The 17,108-nt window shown below is 36.7% G+C and overlaps 1 protein-coding gene across 1 annotated transcript in view; it reads right to left on the bottom strand.

The window, feature by feature from the left end:
* Positions 1-17,108, bottom strand: part of ppp1r14c (protein phosphatase 1, regulatory (inhibitor) subunit 14C) — a 36,285-nt gene that overhangs the window by 4,803 nt on the left and 14,374 nt on the right. Inside the window, exons 2-3 of the mRNA XM_088909148.1 lie at positions 10,716-10,799; positions 6,586-6,618 (exon numbers count right to left, since the gene is read on the bottom strand). Of these exons, the coding sequence (XP_088765274.1) occupies positions 6,586-6,618; positions 10,716-10,799 (117 nt within the window). The remainder of the gene's footprint in view (positions 1-6,585; positions 6,619-10,715; positions 10,800-17,108) is intronic.

The raw sequence follows: 17,108 nt of genomic DNA on the forward strand, positions 1-17,108 counted from the left end.
CTGCCAAATCACTGAAGACAAGCACAATGATAAAACCACTCGAAACAAAAGGCGTAGCAGGACATTATGAGTACCTTGAGTCCATGACCTACTTTATAAATTTCAACTGCAATGCATGTCCGCAGGTAATGAAGCTCTGACACAGATGCAGACTCTTAGCAGCTATGTCCTTTGAGGATTACTGTTCTCTAATCTGCCCTCAGACTCCTTCAGAAGTGAGCCCCCCCACACAGTGACCTTGCAGCACCTCTAGCAAGAGCGACACTGACTGTGATTTCAATTGATGGCTTTATTTTTTTCCCCGTTTTAACATAAAACGGAGTTTATAGCTATAAAATGTTCCTTTGTCCTATCATTATTATTAGCAGAAGTGCTATATTTCCTTTTTCCCCAAATGATTCCTAAGAAATTGAAAATTAACATTTAATATTCGAGGACAATACCCACTGGAGAAGTAATTTAAGATTGACAATGAAAGTGCATAATTCAGGAACATGATGTTCCAATGTCTGTTGCCTAGTAAATTATTTTAAGTTCAAAGAATCGGAACACTAATCTGAAGCATACTCCTGGCATGAGTTTCTGTATTTTAAAATACAGTACCAAGTACTTGCTTATGACACCAACATGAAATGCGCAGTTACTTAAATGCTGAACAAATGTAGAGAAATTAAGATTTCAGCATATGTACTTCTGAAGTACAAAATCCTAAATGTTAAGTGTGATGAAACAAAAATCAGCCAATTAACATACAGGTACCACTTTTACACTAATCACTCATTGACGGTTTGTAACTAAGAAGACCCTCCCATACAAAAGCAATATGCATGTTCAACTTTTGTTTTAGATTGGTTATGACAGGATGGAGACAAGACTGCTGTGCATTATCATTATCCTGAAAAAACACCAAGATGACAAAAGCAAAATTCAATTACTTGTTTTTGGTGTATTTTTGTAGAAAACCTTCAGTGGTACTGTAGTTCTGCATGAAGACTATTAAGTATCCAGTTTAAGCAGAGCCAAATTCTTCCAAAAACACATACTGTACTTGAAGCAAAACAATTACAGAACAAAGAGAAATGGGAATTGTGTCTTCACTTGAAGATATGAACGAAGGCGATGCATTAATCAATGTGTAATTGCCAATTATTTGCTTAACTGCGGCGTGTTTACTGGCATGTCTGCATACCTCTCTTGATTGCAACTGCATCCTTTCTTGAGTTCCCTCATTTACAGTGTTTTGTGCCAATGCAATCGTGGCACTGGGATATTGTGCAACAACTCTTCTGCTTTCCCCTGACCTCACACTACCACCATCATAATAAAATACAAGTAGCCTACCTTTTCATTTGAGATTCAGCCCCTGAGCTGAAACACCATATTTGTCTTGAGTAATAATAATAAACAATTGCTTACACTTATATAGTGCTTTTCTGGACACTACACTCAAACCGCTGTACAGGTAATGCGGACTCCCCTCCATCACCACCAATGTGCAGCATCTACCTGGATGATGTCCTAGGTGGCTTAGAATAGCCCTTTCATACCATATCCTGCTTTAAGTGCCCATCTGTTATAGTTACAGAAAAGTGTCCTGTTAGACAAGCCTCAACTGATTCCTGTTCACTGCATGTGGAGTTCATGGAGCCCAGTGGTGCAGTGAATTCCTCATCATTGCTCTGTGTTTAATCATTTCTTCCCAAGTCTCCACAGTGACTAGCAAGTGATCAACATTCCAGCTAATGCAGGATTCCTGCTCAACCTCTTCCTTGGTACAGATCTTTTGAGAACAGAATTTGTTTTGTTTTTTTTGCACGGTTAACATCTTATAACTGTGCTGTGGAAATAACCCATGGCCAATTTGAAAAACAGATGCCAATTTATTTTTTGTTTTCCCCCATTAAACCGTTTTGTAATTGGTATATTTAAAAATCACAATCAGATTCATGGATATACTGTACCCGACTTGTTTGAGATAAGTTTTACTTACATTTTACATCCATTTAATAAAGCCTAATCTTGACCTTAATCGGATTTGTTTGCATCATCCAGCCAATGACAAAAAATTCAGTGCCTCACTCATGAGATTCTCAGTATTCATCTCAAACATGTAAGAGTACTACTTCAGAAAAAAAACCTACAGGGCTGGAACCACTATGGAGAAGGGGCCATTCTAAAAGCCCTCAGTTTGAGGCCTTAGCTCAGCTACAATGTCCATATCATCATGACAAGAGACAAGGAGTGAACTGGTGAAAAGACAAGGAGAAAAGCCTAACGGACAAAGTGGATTTATTGGACATGTCAGTGAGAGTTTGACAGTTTCACTTCTGTTATGCATCAGATGGAAACAGTGTCTAGAATGTTAAGAATTTTGTACAAAGAAAAATAAAGACAGCTTAAGATTTTGTCACCCTGCAACTCACAACTGGCAGCCCTTTGAAGTTAAGCAGGTGTGAGCCTGGTCAGTAACTGGATGGGAGACCTTCTGGGTTAAACTAAGGTTGCTGCTGGAAAAGGTGTTAGTGGGGCCAGCAGGGGTGCACACCCTGTGTTGTGTGTGGGTCCTAATGCCCCAGTAAAGCAATGGGGACACTATACTGTAAAAAGGCGCCATCCCTCATACGAGACGTAAAACCGAGGTCCTTAAATTCAGGGTGTTTCCCCGAAAAGAGTAGGGGTGTAACCCCGGCATCCTGGCCAAATTTCCCATTGGACTTTACCAATCATGGCCTCCTAATAATCCCCATCTATGAATTGGCTTTATCACTCTGTTCTCCTCCCTACTGATAGCCGATGTGTGGTGAGCGTTATGGCGCACTATAGCTGCCATCGCACCATCCAGGTGGGGCTGCACATTGGTGGTGGTGGAGGGGAGTCCCCATTACCTGTAAAGCTCTTTGAGTGCTATAAGCAATTATTAGTTTTTTATGCAAAAACTCCTGCAAGTGTTAAAGTGACTTGAGTCATACTTTTATATTCAGTTTAATTTAAATATTATATTGCATATGTAACAGAATTAATTTTATGAGTTAGGGTCTTTTTGCCAACCTCTGAACCTTCTAAAGAAAAAGAGCCAGAAGAGGAACATTTATCTCAAATACTCCTTCAAGCTTCCATGACCTATGTAAAGTAAAAGCAGTCAACCTCCTTTGACAGTGAGGCTTCCCCTTATTTCTTAATCCAAATAAAATACAAAGTTCATTTGTAAGACTAGCAATACTTACGAAATGCATGGATAAAAACTAACATTGAAACAGCCAGTACACTGCATTTCATACACTTAAAATTGTTTTACTTGGGGAAAAGATTGAGCCATACTTAAGCAAGACCCTAGAACAGATGGTTTGCTCTTTTAAAAACCCAGCAGCAGTAGTGTATACAAGCAGAGTACAGTATATAGTACATTACCACTTAAATTTGGAAAATAAAATGTATACAATTTTAATCTTTTGTGAGGAATTCTAAAATTGCAGGTGGTAGGCATTCAAGGAAGTGCAGATTTTTTTCATAAAAACTGTTGAAATGGATAGAAAATTCATTGGGGCTGCATGCTCAAATTGGGATTATTAGTGGAGGATCCTAGGGTTCTGTATTAGAACCTCTGTTCTCTCTAAATCACACCATTGATCTAGATTCTGGTATAGTTAGCTAACTAAAAGTGTTCAGATGCTATACACCATGGCAGCTGCAAAGGGAAGTCCAAAACTCTGAATTCAAGAATATTTGTCCAAGATACGCTACTTGTGTCACATCCATTCACAGTGTTATATGCAGACACTTCTAGTTTTGTTTTTGAGATCTAATAATACAAATGAGCTTTAAGAGTGCTTATGAGTTGAGTCTGTGCTAATCCATCATACTTGTCTTCTACTCACTGTGGGGAAGCAATGTAAAGCAAAAACAAGGTTTAACATATACAGTATATGGATAAGTGTAGGATTCAAGTCAAAACTGTACAATGCACTATGGAACACCTCACTTACAATACGGTGCAAAATACATTTCTAGAGTCCGTCTAGAAAAGTACAACCAGGAAACATATTACTCCGACAGACTAAAAAAACCTTTTAGTCTCAAACCGAGAAGACTATTAGGGGACTTGATTCAAGTATCAGGTCATCAGTGGAACTGCCAAAATTAACCAAATGAACTCCATCAGACTCAGTGAAAAACCGATTGGGGACATGCATGGAGAAGAAGTGCAATTATAACAAGAGGCACTTCTGAAAAATAAAGGGCTGTAGGAGTTGGGAACAAGAAATCAACCAATGTTGTCAAATTGGACTGCATCTCGTCTTTCAATAAAACAGCAACATGAAGTCCTTAAACCAATTAGGTATCCGAAACGATACAGACTAGAAGGGCTAAACAGTAACATCGTGAAAACTTAATGTTCAACTTCAAAGCTACTGTATCTAGCCAAGACACAAAACACACATATTACAGTTGCATTACTGTGAGTTTGTAACATACAGATTCACTTCTCAGAGTTAGACTGCTGAATAAATAAGGCTATACAGTACATCTTAATTATTCAAATGTATCTCAAGCTGCTCTAAACTCAATGCAGAACATCAGGATAATGCAATACCACTAAAGGCAAACAAAATAATTTAGTCAACACCTTTACAACAATCCTTATCTACAAATTAATTAACAAAGATGAAGACTGCCTATAATAAACATTTATACATTAAATGAATAAAAGATTCCTATAGCACTCAGACCTTTAGAGTATTTCACAGCATCACAAAATGTCAACAAAGCAGCAGTTAGGTCTACTACGGTTTCATCTGGTGCAGCAGAAGTGAATTTAACACTTTCCAGAACAATTAAAACCATAATACTTCATTAAAACAAATAACTTTAGCCTTTCCCATGAATGGTCCTTTATGTATAAAAACTCTAAACAAAACCACAGTACAACACATTCCCTTAAAATAAATGTACTAAAGTGACATTTAAAAGCCTTTCCCTCATGGCACACAGTTCCACAGAAAAGTGGTCATTGAGGAGATAGTTATAGTTGAGCTGTTTGCTGCAGATATTCATGTGACAAGAATGGTGGCTGACTGAAGCATGAGATGTGTGATCAGGCAGCTTCCCATTCTAAAGACTTTCACTTCAGACCAGACAGACTACTTCTTTCATGGATTCAATGCTAGTGAGTGACCTGAATAAAATGTGCCGCATCTGGCAAGAGAAAACCACTAAAAGTGTTGCACAAAAGGTGTCCGATTGACTAGACAAACTCCTTCTGTCCCCACCCCTTCAGAAACCCTCAGACAGACAAGGAAGGGAAAAAAAACAAAATCAAATCAAAGGCAAACCGTTTGCTTTAAATTAAATGCGTTTTAGGTCAAATTAGACCACCTGCATGGGTGTATCTTTGCCTTACGGACTGAATCTCTCATTTCACACACCACCCCTTATTTTTGACAATACAGAACACCCAAGATAAAAGCTATGTAACAAAATCTACAAAGCTAATTTGCTGTTATCACAGTGCAAAATAATAACAGAGCAAATCAATTTAAACACATTTATTTAGTACTAAATGAAAGCTGAAGGCCATATGTGCAGATCTTTAATAAAATTATGCAATACTGTGGCAGTTCATTTCATTATATAAACTTCATTTATGAAAATGACACTACATGAAAGCAATCGGGTTAACAATTCTTTAGTAAAACCCTTGTATACCTATACATAATATAGTGCTGATTGGAATGGATTGGTTACTGATTTAACCAAAAACCAAACTAAAGGAATCATCTATTAAATATTCCAATTACTTCTATAAAATGGGTCTTGGACAATTTCCCAAGAAAGCAATAACTCATATATACCACCACTTGCTGCTTTAATGATTCAATAAACTGATAGGATTTGTAGTAAACACATTCCATCTTCTTTAAAAGAGAACATAGCTTTGTCATAACTTTGTTCTGAGTTGACAAAGGGCAGAACCTTCCACCCATAATACCAAACAGGTTATTAAATGTAAAAGAATTAACTTTAAAAAAAAAAAGAATAGGATGACTCACACAATACAGTTTTAAAGCACTAAAGACAAATGATCAGGTGCTGAAATGCCCATCTCACTATGCCTGGTCTCACTGACAAGTCAATGATAATGGTATTTGATTTCAAATGTAATGTAAACTCATCTTATTCTACAATAACTAAAAAGATACTTGGAATGACATCTTGACACTAAAAGTTACAAAAGTTATGGTTATTAAAAGGCAATTCTAAAAATAAAATCAATGTGAAAACGCAGACTCTATGTCTTATAACAGCTATCATCCACTTCCATTATTTTTTTTATGCTTATCATAATAGACTTGGGTACTGAGAAGCATTAAAATAAGGAAATTAGAGAGATAAATACTGTACTCGTCTAAGTGAATGTGATAACCCTCAAGTTCAGTGCATTTCCAATAGTCCAATCTCAACTCAGCACAGGCAGGTGGATTTTGGTGTAGAAAAACATGCATTTCTGTGCTTAATATGCATTTTCAGATTATTACATTCCTTTGTCAATTTGCAAAACTTAGACAAGAGATTTAAAAAAATACTTACTTCTGTGGGTTTATAACAGTCTATCAGCGATTCCTTAAAAGAAACAAAGAAAACAAAATGAGTTTTTCCCAAAGTGATCATGACTTGTGACAAAGGTGTTCGGGTTTTAACATGATGACTTAGTTGAATGTGAATTCCCAAAACATATTTTTCCTTGAGGACAAATGTACTCTTTCACCAGAGTTATTTTTAAAATATTTCCATTGCACAAGGTTGAAACATTCAGAGCAACAGGTCTAACAGGACAGATACATATATGATTAAGCCTTTACTTGGTTGAGTCAACCGTCTACATTCCACATAACAGAATAAGGAGTTTGTTTCACATTCAAAAGCACACCACAAGAAAGCAAGCAGTAAAATGCCCTTCCTATAAGGTGTACAAGGTTTGGCTGCACATCAGAGCAATAATTCCATTTTCAATAAGACACCCCATCAGCATTCACTTCAAAGTTCAAAAAGCTAAGTCAGTTTGACCAGAGGTTAGAGAAAGTGTGCACTTTTAAAACCAAGAACATGATGTTTTTGAAAAGTAGTGTGCAATTAAAAGATGGTAGGTAGGTCCATTTTCAGGCCATAATGCCCATGGGGGAATGGGGGGGCAAGGGCCACCATTTTTCCTCACCCATCCAACACTGGAGGGGATGTGGTCAGCATCACGCTCCGGCCAGCCTATTACCTCCAGAAAGATCAACCCCCCAGTACTTATTTGGAAAGCAAGCTGATGGACCTGGGAGCCATCTGGAAGGAATTAGAGCAAGCTACATCACTTGCCCCTACCTGGGATTGAACCCAGGACCTTCCAGTCAGGAGCTAGATGCCCTTGCCTTCTGAGCTACCACAGCTCGTGATTAAAAGACAACCAAAACACAAAACTGGAATATTTCAATCATTTTTCAAGTGTCAGAGTTAGCTTTTTTTATACTGTATATGCAGTTTGGGGACCAACATATCTGCAGGTTTGTGTTCCAGTTGTGGACTTTATTAAATAAATAGGTTTGGGTTTACAAATACAAAGAAGATTGTCCTTTAATTTTATGGTTCTTTATAACTAATGTTAGATTTACAAAATTAACTTGGTTCAGTTAAGGATTTAAGTAAAGAACTGCAACAATAACTAGCAGGTATAGGGGTCCCCAGGTCCAGGAATGAAAACCATTGGCATAGAAAGAAAACCAAGAAGACAATGACTTTAGAGAAGAAAGTCATGCTGGTGGTTGAAACACCACATAGTCGTGAAGAGCTGAGAGGAGCCTGGGATAAAAGGACAAAAAGGAAACCCAAGGGAGTGCATAAGCCTCTATTGGACACTGAAATATTTTGCAGTATTTTATCACCACCATGGGTATGAACATCTCTTGTATCATCATCACAAAGTTTATGGAGGATTTTTCGCCCCCCACTACTGTTTACCAGTGTTGCAGATGTGTACCTGCTATTATACATCACACGAGTATTAAAACAGATTATTGCATGACCACTCTGCATACTGATAATGCAGGTTAATGCAGACAGAGGACAGCCGGTACAGTAAGCCAAAATGAATGAACCTCAGCACTTCCTACGGGGAAAGGACTGATGGGAAAAGATGTGTCTTTATATACAGTACTAATCAAATTGCAACCCAAGCGGTGAATGGCTGGTCTAGGAGAACAATCCAACTCTGAAAGTTCAGGTCATTATAGGAGTGGGACCAGTTTTTTTTTTTTTTTAATAATAATGATAATGTTGCTTTTTTAGCCCTATACAATTTCTTGCATTAGGAATTTGTCTTTTCGCATACCCCAGCTTGCTCTCCATGAGACACAGACACACAGACAGGGAGAGAAACTTGGGATCAGAGTGCAGGGTCAGCCATTGTACAGCGCCCCTGGAGCAGTTGGGGTTAAGGGCCTTGCTCAGGGGCCCAATGGAGTACAATTCCTCTGCCGACTGCAGGATTTGAACCGGAAACCTTCCAGTCACAGGCACTGATTCTTAGCCACAGAGCCACCGCTCCACCCAAGATCCTTTATGGGCCAGCTTTCCAGTGCTTCAGTATAAAGAAGGTACAATAGTAAAAACCTGAATTTATCAATTATGGACGCTTTTAGGATCTGACATGGAGAGATATTTTAGAAAGTAGAATCTAGGCTCTCACACGTATTTTACCAAGTGTTGTATTAGAGATATTAAAATGTTTAAATTACACCTCACAGTACCCAACTCTTGAAAGTAACTGGCATTCCTTGAACATGTGTTGTGCTGTCCAATACCACCTGAGCACTAACAATGGTCGAATATCCAGACAGACAAGCACATTTTACTTCATTAATAAATGACCTTTTCACATTCTTGTCGAAGTAATCAAGTCAGCTTTCAAGTAGATTTGACTTGGGTATCCTATGCTACCAGTCACTATAAAAGAGAAAGTAAATCATATCCTGTACAAAAGGCCAAAAAGCAACACCATCATGCGAGGACTTATTTCACTGATAAATAGGTTCCCCCTTTTCCCTATATAGTATTGACAGTGAATAAATACTATAAATTATTAATAGTATTTATAGGCCCAATATAGTATTTAGGGCCTCTGTAACAGGACGAGTTCCATTTTTTTTTGGTGCTGGAAAAAGGCAGGGCTTCGATACATTTTTGTTGATATTTGTACACAACAGAATGGGTTTGCATTTTTGTAAACAAATATTTTTCCATCTTTTAAACGATTGCCGTCGGGTTGGATACCAACTGTGCCAAAGAACAAATAGAACACAAGCTCGGAAGTACTGGTGCTTGGGTTGTTTTTTTTCCCCAAAGGGCATGCAGTTGTTGACTTCAATAAGGTCTTTGCAAAACAAACTGGAGGGAGAATGTGACATTTCTGTTTTAATTTTAACCTTACTCTAAATTATTGATTCGCATCTCAAATTACAACTGTAACATGCATCAGTATTTTTACATTGCGTCTGTTAGTTATTAAAAACACTGATGCATGTTTAAAGTTGTTACAGAAAGAGCCAAAAGGTATTGCAATTTCTCAATATCAATACATTTAGACTTTTACAAGGAATCATTTAGCGGCAAACAAAGGTGGGGACACGTCTAGGGACTAACAGTCCAGCTCCAGAAATTAAGTGCATACTCCAGGGTCTAGACATAGGCCAGAAACAGCAATTCAGAAATTGGGGAATTAACCAATGATAAGCATAATTTAATACTCTCAAGTGTCAGCATCACTGACGGATGACCTTCACTATCACTGCTAAGATTAACTGTACTGTATTGACTGAGAAAACCTCTGACAAGAGCACTATGTTTCATTTGGCCTGCAAGAATGACAAGTTACTTTATGCTGTTTATTTTCAAAAAATGTCATAAAAACGCTCCTTCTGAAGGCCAAGTGATTTGAATGTTCTTGTAAAAAGTCAAAGCATTTAGTTCTTTGATGGCTAAATTCAAGGTATATACATTCTGGAATGCAAGTCATTTCAAGAGATTAAAAAAATAACAGTATAAAAGGAAAACTTGCTCCATGTAAACTGAATGCATGCAGCACAAAACATCAGTGCGGTGGCTAAGGATCTGTGCCTGTGGCTGGAAGGTTGCTGGTTCAAATCCTGTGGCCGGCAGAGGAATCCTACTCCGTTGGGCCCCTGAGCAAGGCCCTTAAACCCAACTGCTGCAGGGGTGCTGTATAAATGGCTGACCCTTCACTCTGACCCCAAGCTTCTCTCCATGTATGAACCACAAATTGAACTGGAGGAATCTGAAAGGGTTTGACAGGTGAGGTTCCCATTTTTTATAGGACCTGAAATGTTGTAACAATGTAATGGTTGTATTGCCTCTGAACGATAATGATAAGCATATAATTTTAATTTAATTTCTTTACTCGAGACCAAAAAGAACCTAGAAAGAGTGCGATACACATTTATCAGCCTGAAAACATCTCATCATTATGTACCTCCTCAGTATAGAACTACTGTGGCTTCCCTCACAATTTCAATTACTTAACTTCCAGAATTATTCATTGCAGGGTATTTTGCCATTCAGAATTTTTTTTTTGTAACAGTCATTACAATGGCCCATACCGACTTATTTACAGTACAACTGACTTGACAGAGTCTAGATGTGTGCTCTGCTTTTAAACTCACTTGTAATTTAGTGGCCCGTTCATCTTCACTGGGTTCATCCAGAAGGTCATCTATGTCTATTTCAACTTCTGGCATTTCTTCTTCCTATACAAAGAGAAAACATTGTTTGCACAATCTGTACACAGCAGTCAAAAGTCTTAACATGTATTACTAATTAATGAGGGGACTTCTGACAGATTTTGGTACAATCACCATAATATAAATTACTTTTATAAACCAAATGACATGAGGTTTCATGTCTATTTTCTTAGAATGAGAAAGAACCAGTACAATACAAATGTGCAGTATTACAGACCACAATGTCCGGGGAAAAAAACAAAAATGGGACCTCACAAGGCAAAGCTTTGTTAAGTAGCAGCATCTTTAGCATCTTAAAGGCCCAATGCTGCTTGTTTGGGGCTATTTTCACCCCCGATAATTACAAAACAGTAAAGAAAAGCAGAATAAGAGTGAATGGGAAGTCCTTGCAAATACAGAAGTGCAAAAAATGATCCAGATTACACGGCTGTCCCTTCACACACCCGTATCAAAATAGTAAATGGAAAATACACATCTGAAATAAAGTTAAACATTTTTCAATATTTACATGGAAGCATTTTAATTGTAAGGAATCACCAACACCGTGTTTAAACTAGGTAAGACTTCTAGCTTGTAAACTAAAATTAATGAGATGGTGTTTGATTTTACTGAGTACATCTTGAGAAATGGAGACATGGAATACTTAAGGCATCAGTCATGAGTTGCCGTAACCTCAACTAGGCCAACAATTGTCCTATCAACCCAGTATATTAGGATGTTTGCAAAAAGACCGAGTCCTCATTACCACACGTAGTGAATAAAGGTCTCCACAAGATCTTGCTTTGTAAATTCACTCCTGTCCTACCTCATTAGCATTTAATGAAAAAGGTCCAATACAACAAACACTTAATATATTTACTTAAAGATTTTTACACACATACTAGAGAAACCAATTTGAGATATTTGATTTTAAGATTATGAAATCGGTTAAGAAGGTTCTTAAACTGGTGTTGTACTGTATAGTAGAAAATGCTCAAAGTCAGCATGAATTCGAATTGTGTGAATTCAAAAAAGGTGCATTTATGATTATTATACTTAAGATTTAAACTCATTTTAATGACATGTCGCTGCCACTTTAAAACAAATCGAGCAAACACTTTCCAATTGTGGGGAAACTGCATAATCAATGGAAGCTTCCTTTCCACTGGAGGAATATCAGAATATAGAAGATAAGAGCTGTACTAAGTGATGCTACAGGAGCATACAGACTGTCATGTATTACAGTCACAAGTCCAGAAACATTCTGTGCTGTAATTCCTCTTTACAGTAGCAATCCTGCACATCTGAAAAGAGGAAAAATTTATGAGCTCATTCATTATCTGACAGAGATCTATTATGCTTTTAATTTAGTTCTCGGGGTGAAAGGAGAAAGTGAAAAAGTGGAATTTCCTTTTAATAACTTTAAAAGGCATGGATTGCATTTTGATGTTTTATTGCACAAACAATATGGCAATTCCCAAGAGAAAACACTGGATTAACTTGAATGCAAATTGGCATCAATCGTCCTGAGCGTTTCTATGGAAACCTAGTCAGGCAAAGTATTCAACCCAACAAAACGCCCTGAATTTAAACATGGGTACTAAGGTCCTAAAAACCACATGCATTGTTAAAGAGAAAATATTTAATCCACACAATTGTATCTAAATAGGAAACTGCACAACAATTTTCCTCAAAACAACTGCTGTTTCTTCAAGGGTGTACATATAGCCAACAAAGAGAATGCTAGAAATTCATTCTTTTTTGCCAACAATTTTAAATAAATATGAAAAAATGTTTACAACTTTAATCACACAGCTAAACATTTATGAAATTGCTTGGTTAATGCCATTTTTGTAAAGAATATAAAAACTGTACAGCTACTGTATATGGGGGTTAAACTAAAAAACAAACAAATGAGTTGCCACAAAAAGTAGAAAAGTATTTGAGCTTGTGATGGAAACAAATAGAATATCCAACATTATCGGCTTCACAGGTTTATTAAGATTGACGATTGTTGTTCTGTATTTTACATTTTTCGTTTCTTTGCAGTTTTTGTCAACAATAAGCATTTCAACCGTGGAATCATCCAGTTTTGAAGATTTTTAATCAACTGCTACTTTAAAATAATGGACACATCACTGGGGATTAAACAAAATGGGACATCATATGCTTGTATTTTTGATGATTTCAAGTTTAGCTCCTTTTCAAATTTTCATACACTCATATACATGTATATATAAAAATCAGTCGTCATCTTCAATATCAGATTAGTCACTTGTACTAAATTACATTACATTAAATTATAGGTCATGAAGCAAAAACAGCCTCATCAAGCTTGACTTGTATAGAATTCCCTGAGAGATGGAGGATGATTCCATCATAATTAGATGCTAATGTGATAGACATTTTTGTTCTGAACAATTCACTTCAAGGTCAAAAGAGAAGGGGAAGAAAAGGATTCATCGTATACTATACCTCTAATCTATTGAATCAAGTGTCATCCACTTGGAAATTTTGTGCTAAAATGTAATTTGAAGAGTTTTTTGCTGGCTTGGTCAAGGACCTCTAGATTTTAAGGGAGAATTCTCCAATTGGAAGGCAAAATACTTCAGATCTTGGAAAAGCTACTCTTCACCACTTTCTTCACTTTTCAGTCATTAGCATTGTAATACGGAGGAATTAGTCTTAAGTTTTAATAGTGAGGTCAGGGAGTGATGAACTTATTTTAAGATTTCTCAATACTATAAAAATCCCTTTGTTTTGTTCACTGAAGAGGAGGCCAACACAGAGCTTACTAAGAAAAGCTACAACTGTGTTGCAGATTCAAATGAGACTTATCATAACAGAGCAATTTTAAGTCTTATTTCTACTACACAGCAAATTTAAAGCACGATCACCCTCGGTGGGCAGAGCAGCCAAAATACATTTCTAACTGCCCCCTTAATTGGGAAATCATTAGATTTACTCTGCTATTCCTTCTGGCTTGCACAGTAACTTTGCAGAACTTTTGCTAAAGAAAGTCACACACTAAGACTGTAAAGGAGAAACATATGCTAGAAACACTGACCATCTGCACATTTGGCACGTGGGATATTAATGGTCCAGAACAGAGCTTCTGGTCTGCAATCCAGCAGAAAGCTTATAAATTCTTTGGTGAACCGTCCCCCTCCCAGGGCAGAAATGGGTATCGTAGCAATCTAGACCAATCCAACAAGGCTAAGAGGTCACTAAAACTGATGACACCCCTATAATGCCTTTGGCCTACATATCATCTCTGTCTGGCCATTTGCTAACCGAAATAGGACCAGATGGCCAAGAGGCTTTAAACTGAGTCACTAATTAAAAACAAAGTACCATGACGGTGGTGGATAAATAGAAAGGCAAGACATACACTATTTATATTCAGACACACATAGCACATACAGCAAAAACAAGTTTCATTTATGGCATAAATATAACAATGCACTGCAGATTCTGAGAAAACATACTGTATGCATCATCAGCAGCAAGACATTTTGATTAATGGCTTGCAGCAGTATAATACCAAAAGTGTGGAAGCTATATTAAATTAAGAGCAGCTCAGACATTCAGTCTCTGAATTATTAGAATATGCACCAGTTCTAACAAAAGATCATCCCCCCCCCCCAAACTACATTTTGTGTAGTCTCTAAGAAAAAAAAAAACAATTGGTTCAGTTTTTCTTTAAATTAACCGATCTTTAAAAATCCAGGCTGCTTCATTTGGGATGTTTAAATAAAAAGCAGTACCTATTACGGCTTTGATTATCAAACTAAAGGTCACATTACTTGTAATCTTTTCTATCAGTCCAAGTATGTTTTATAATATAACCGGGCAATCTAAAGAAAAAATTAAGAACATTCTGAGGTAGGATGCAGCTACAATTCTGGATAATGGAAGTAAAGGTCTAACTGTATTTCTTATTTGTCTCTCCCATTTCTTTCTTTGGAAACTGGCAGACACTTGGCCAAGTTTCTTTATTGGGCACTTCAAATTTTTTTTTTATTACAGCATCATGTTTAAAAGATGAACTGACTATAATAACCAGGCAGAATTCTTTCTAATCATAAGGCAGTGCTTTTTAGGAAATGCATAAAGGCAGACTCTTGGTAAACTTTCAAAGCACAGATTAAAATCAGGTAAAATTCATTTGAAAGGTAAGGATTTATTCCAAGAATGCAAGAGTACAATAGGTTTCTTTAATGCATCATTAGGACAAAGGGTTAAACTCACTTCATGTAAAAAAGGCAAGTGAAAACCGATGCCAACACCTCATTAGGATTCAACAGATACAAATTAGGGTCTTGCAAATTTGTTTTCCAAAACAACACTCTTCTCTACAAGACAAAAAAAAGCCATTCTTATTGTTCAAGAAAGCAGAAATGTATATTTCTGTGCCATACCATTAAAGCTTTAAAATCCATAGCTTGCCACTGTTAAAAACAAAGTATTCTAGTATTTGTCTTGAAGAATTAAACAACTCTAAAATCTTTTCCTCATTGTTAACATACCCATTCGAATAAATACTTGATTTGGTTTTAGAACTAAGCTAAATCAATATGGAAATAAGATCCAAGAGAACAGACAGATTTGTAAAGGATTGCCAGAAAGATTTTTAACAAATGTGGCTAATGGAATTTTCAAAAGATTATAAAATTCCTCAGAAAAGATTGATTCTCAAAATTATAGGTGGTAGGAATGCAGAGTAATGCAGCTACAGTATATGGATTGTGAACTGGTCAACGTATAGGAAACGTTGAGTATAGCTAATACATTATATATAATGTATAGCTTACATTATATAAGCTAAATTCTGTAGAACCAGCAAATGAAATACAAAGAAGTTTAGATAGTTCTAGACAGGGAAAACAGCTGGCAGATACTTAAATATAGACATCTGCAGAGTATTAAATGAAGGCAGCAAAACAATCTAATATCAAAATGGAAAATGCACAAGAGGCTACTTACAGTATTAAAAAAAAGATTATGGGTCACCAAATTTACAAGAGAAAAAGGTGGGATATACTGATAATCGCAGAATTTTAAAAGAAAATGATGTTAAAATCATAATGCAGTAGTAGAATACTGTGTACAATTTTTGGTGAACACGTTAAAAAATAAAGTTACATTCCTCTGCAATCACTGCTAAGAAGTGCATCCAGATGGGTTCCAGAATAAAGTAATGTCCTACACTGACAGGCTGAGGGAATTGAACTTTTTTTTTCAACCATTGAAGAGAGAAGACTCGGGGACTCTGTGGGAACTGGATACCCAGCAGATTTGTCCAGAATGAATACCAAAGACTTGAGGGAGTTCTTTACTCAAAGGGTTGTAGGAGTATGACTCAAGATACTAAGCTAGGAAGTGGCTACATACAGTATCATCAGATCAGATACCTCCTACCTACCAAATGAGACAGATGGGCCATAGAGCCTTCACGCATTTAAATCGTTTATGTTGGAGAGAATAAAAGATTTAGGCTGACCTTGATGCACAGGCTGAAGATACTAAATTTCTTGCAAGTCAGTAAATTCCTGTGGATTGGTCACTTTAGTCTTTAAAATTTACAAATAATGCTTGGCATTATTTTTAAACATAGTCCTTCTGGACCTTGTCATGAAGCTTTAAGTGACATTAATGCATTAAACAATGTTTGCAAGTGTGAAATTTTAAAAAGAGAAGGGAAAGGAGACCAAACTGCCCTGAAACCTCCATTCTGCATACAGTATGGTTGGTTTTGAAAATTTTCATTAGAACACCAGTTGATAGCGTCAACTATGTGACATCACAGAACACTTTCTGCAATTAAAATTTCCTTCTTCAAACCTAAAGAGTACTTTATGGAATAGGAGAGCACTTTAGTTTTATTTACATCATTACCACATGTCCCTACTTCAAAATCACCTATGACTCAACTTTCCAGAGATTTTAGTCTATGTATACTTCACAAACCATTGATCCCACCCCTCAGCTGAGCGCTGCATATTACACAAAAATGATTTCCAACAGTGAATCATTTCCAATTCAAACCTCTAAAGAATTTTAATTCAGCTTTCAATGTTAAGAGTTGAATACTCTAATAAGGTCCCAAGAGGTTTTCACAATAGCTTTGCCATTAACATTTTTTTGTATTTCTGGCTCAGCTGCTAGTCCACCACAGATCCAAACAGCTCATATGATTTCTTCATATTGAGCATGTGATGAATTATACATACCCTATACACACACACAAACACACTTTCCTTTCTTTCAAGGAAACTACAGTAATTGTGTACATCCACAGATTTTGAAAGCATTTCAGAAAAGTGTACACATTGT

This window comes from Atractosteus spatula, chromosome 2 (genome assembly GCF_055471065.1).
Source record: "Atractosteus spatula isolate fAtrSpa1 chromosome 2, fAtrSpa1.hap1, whole genome shotgun sequence".
NCBI lineage: Eukaryota > Metazoa > Chordata > Actinopteri > Semionotiformes > Lepisosteidae > Atractosteus > Atractosteus spatula.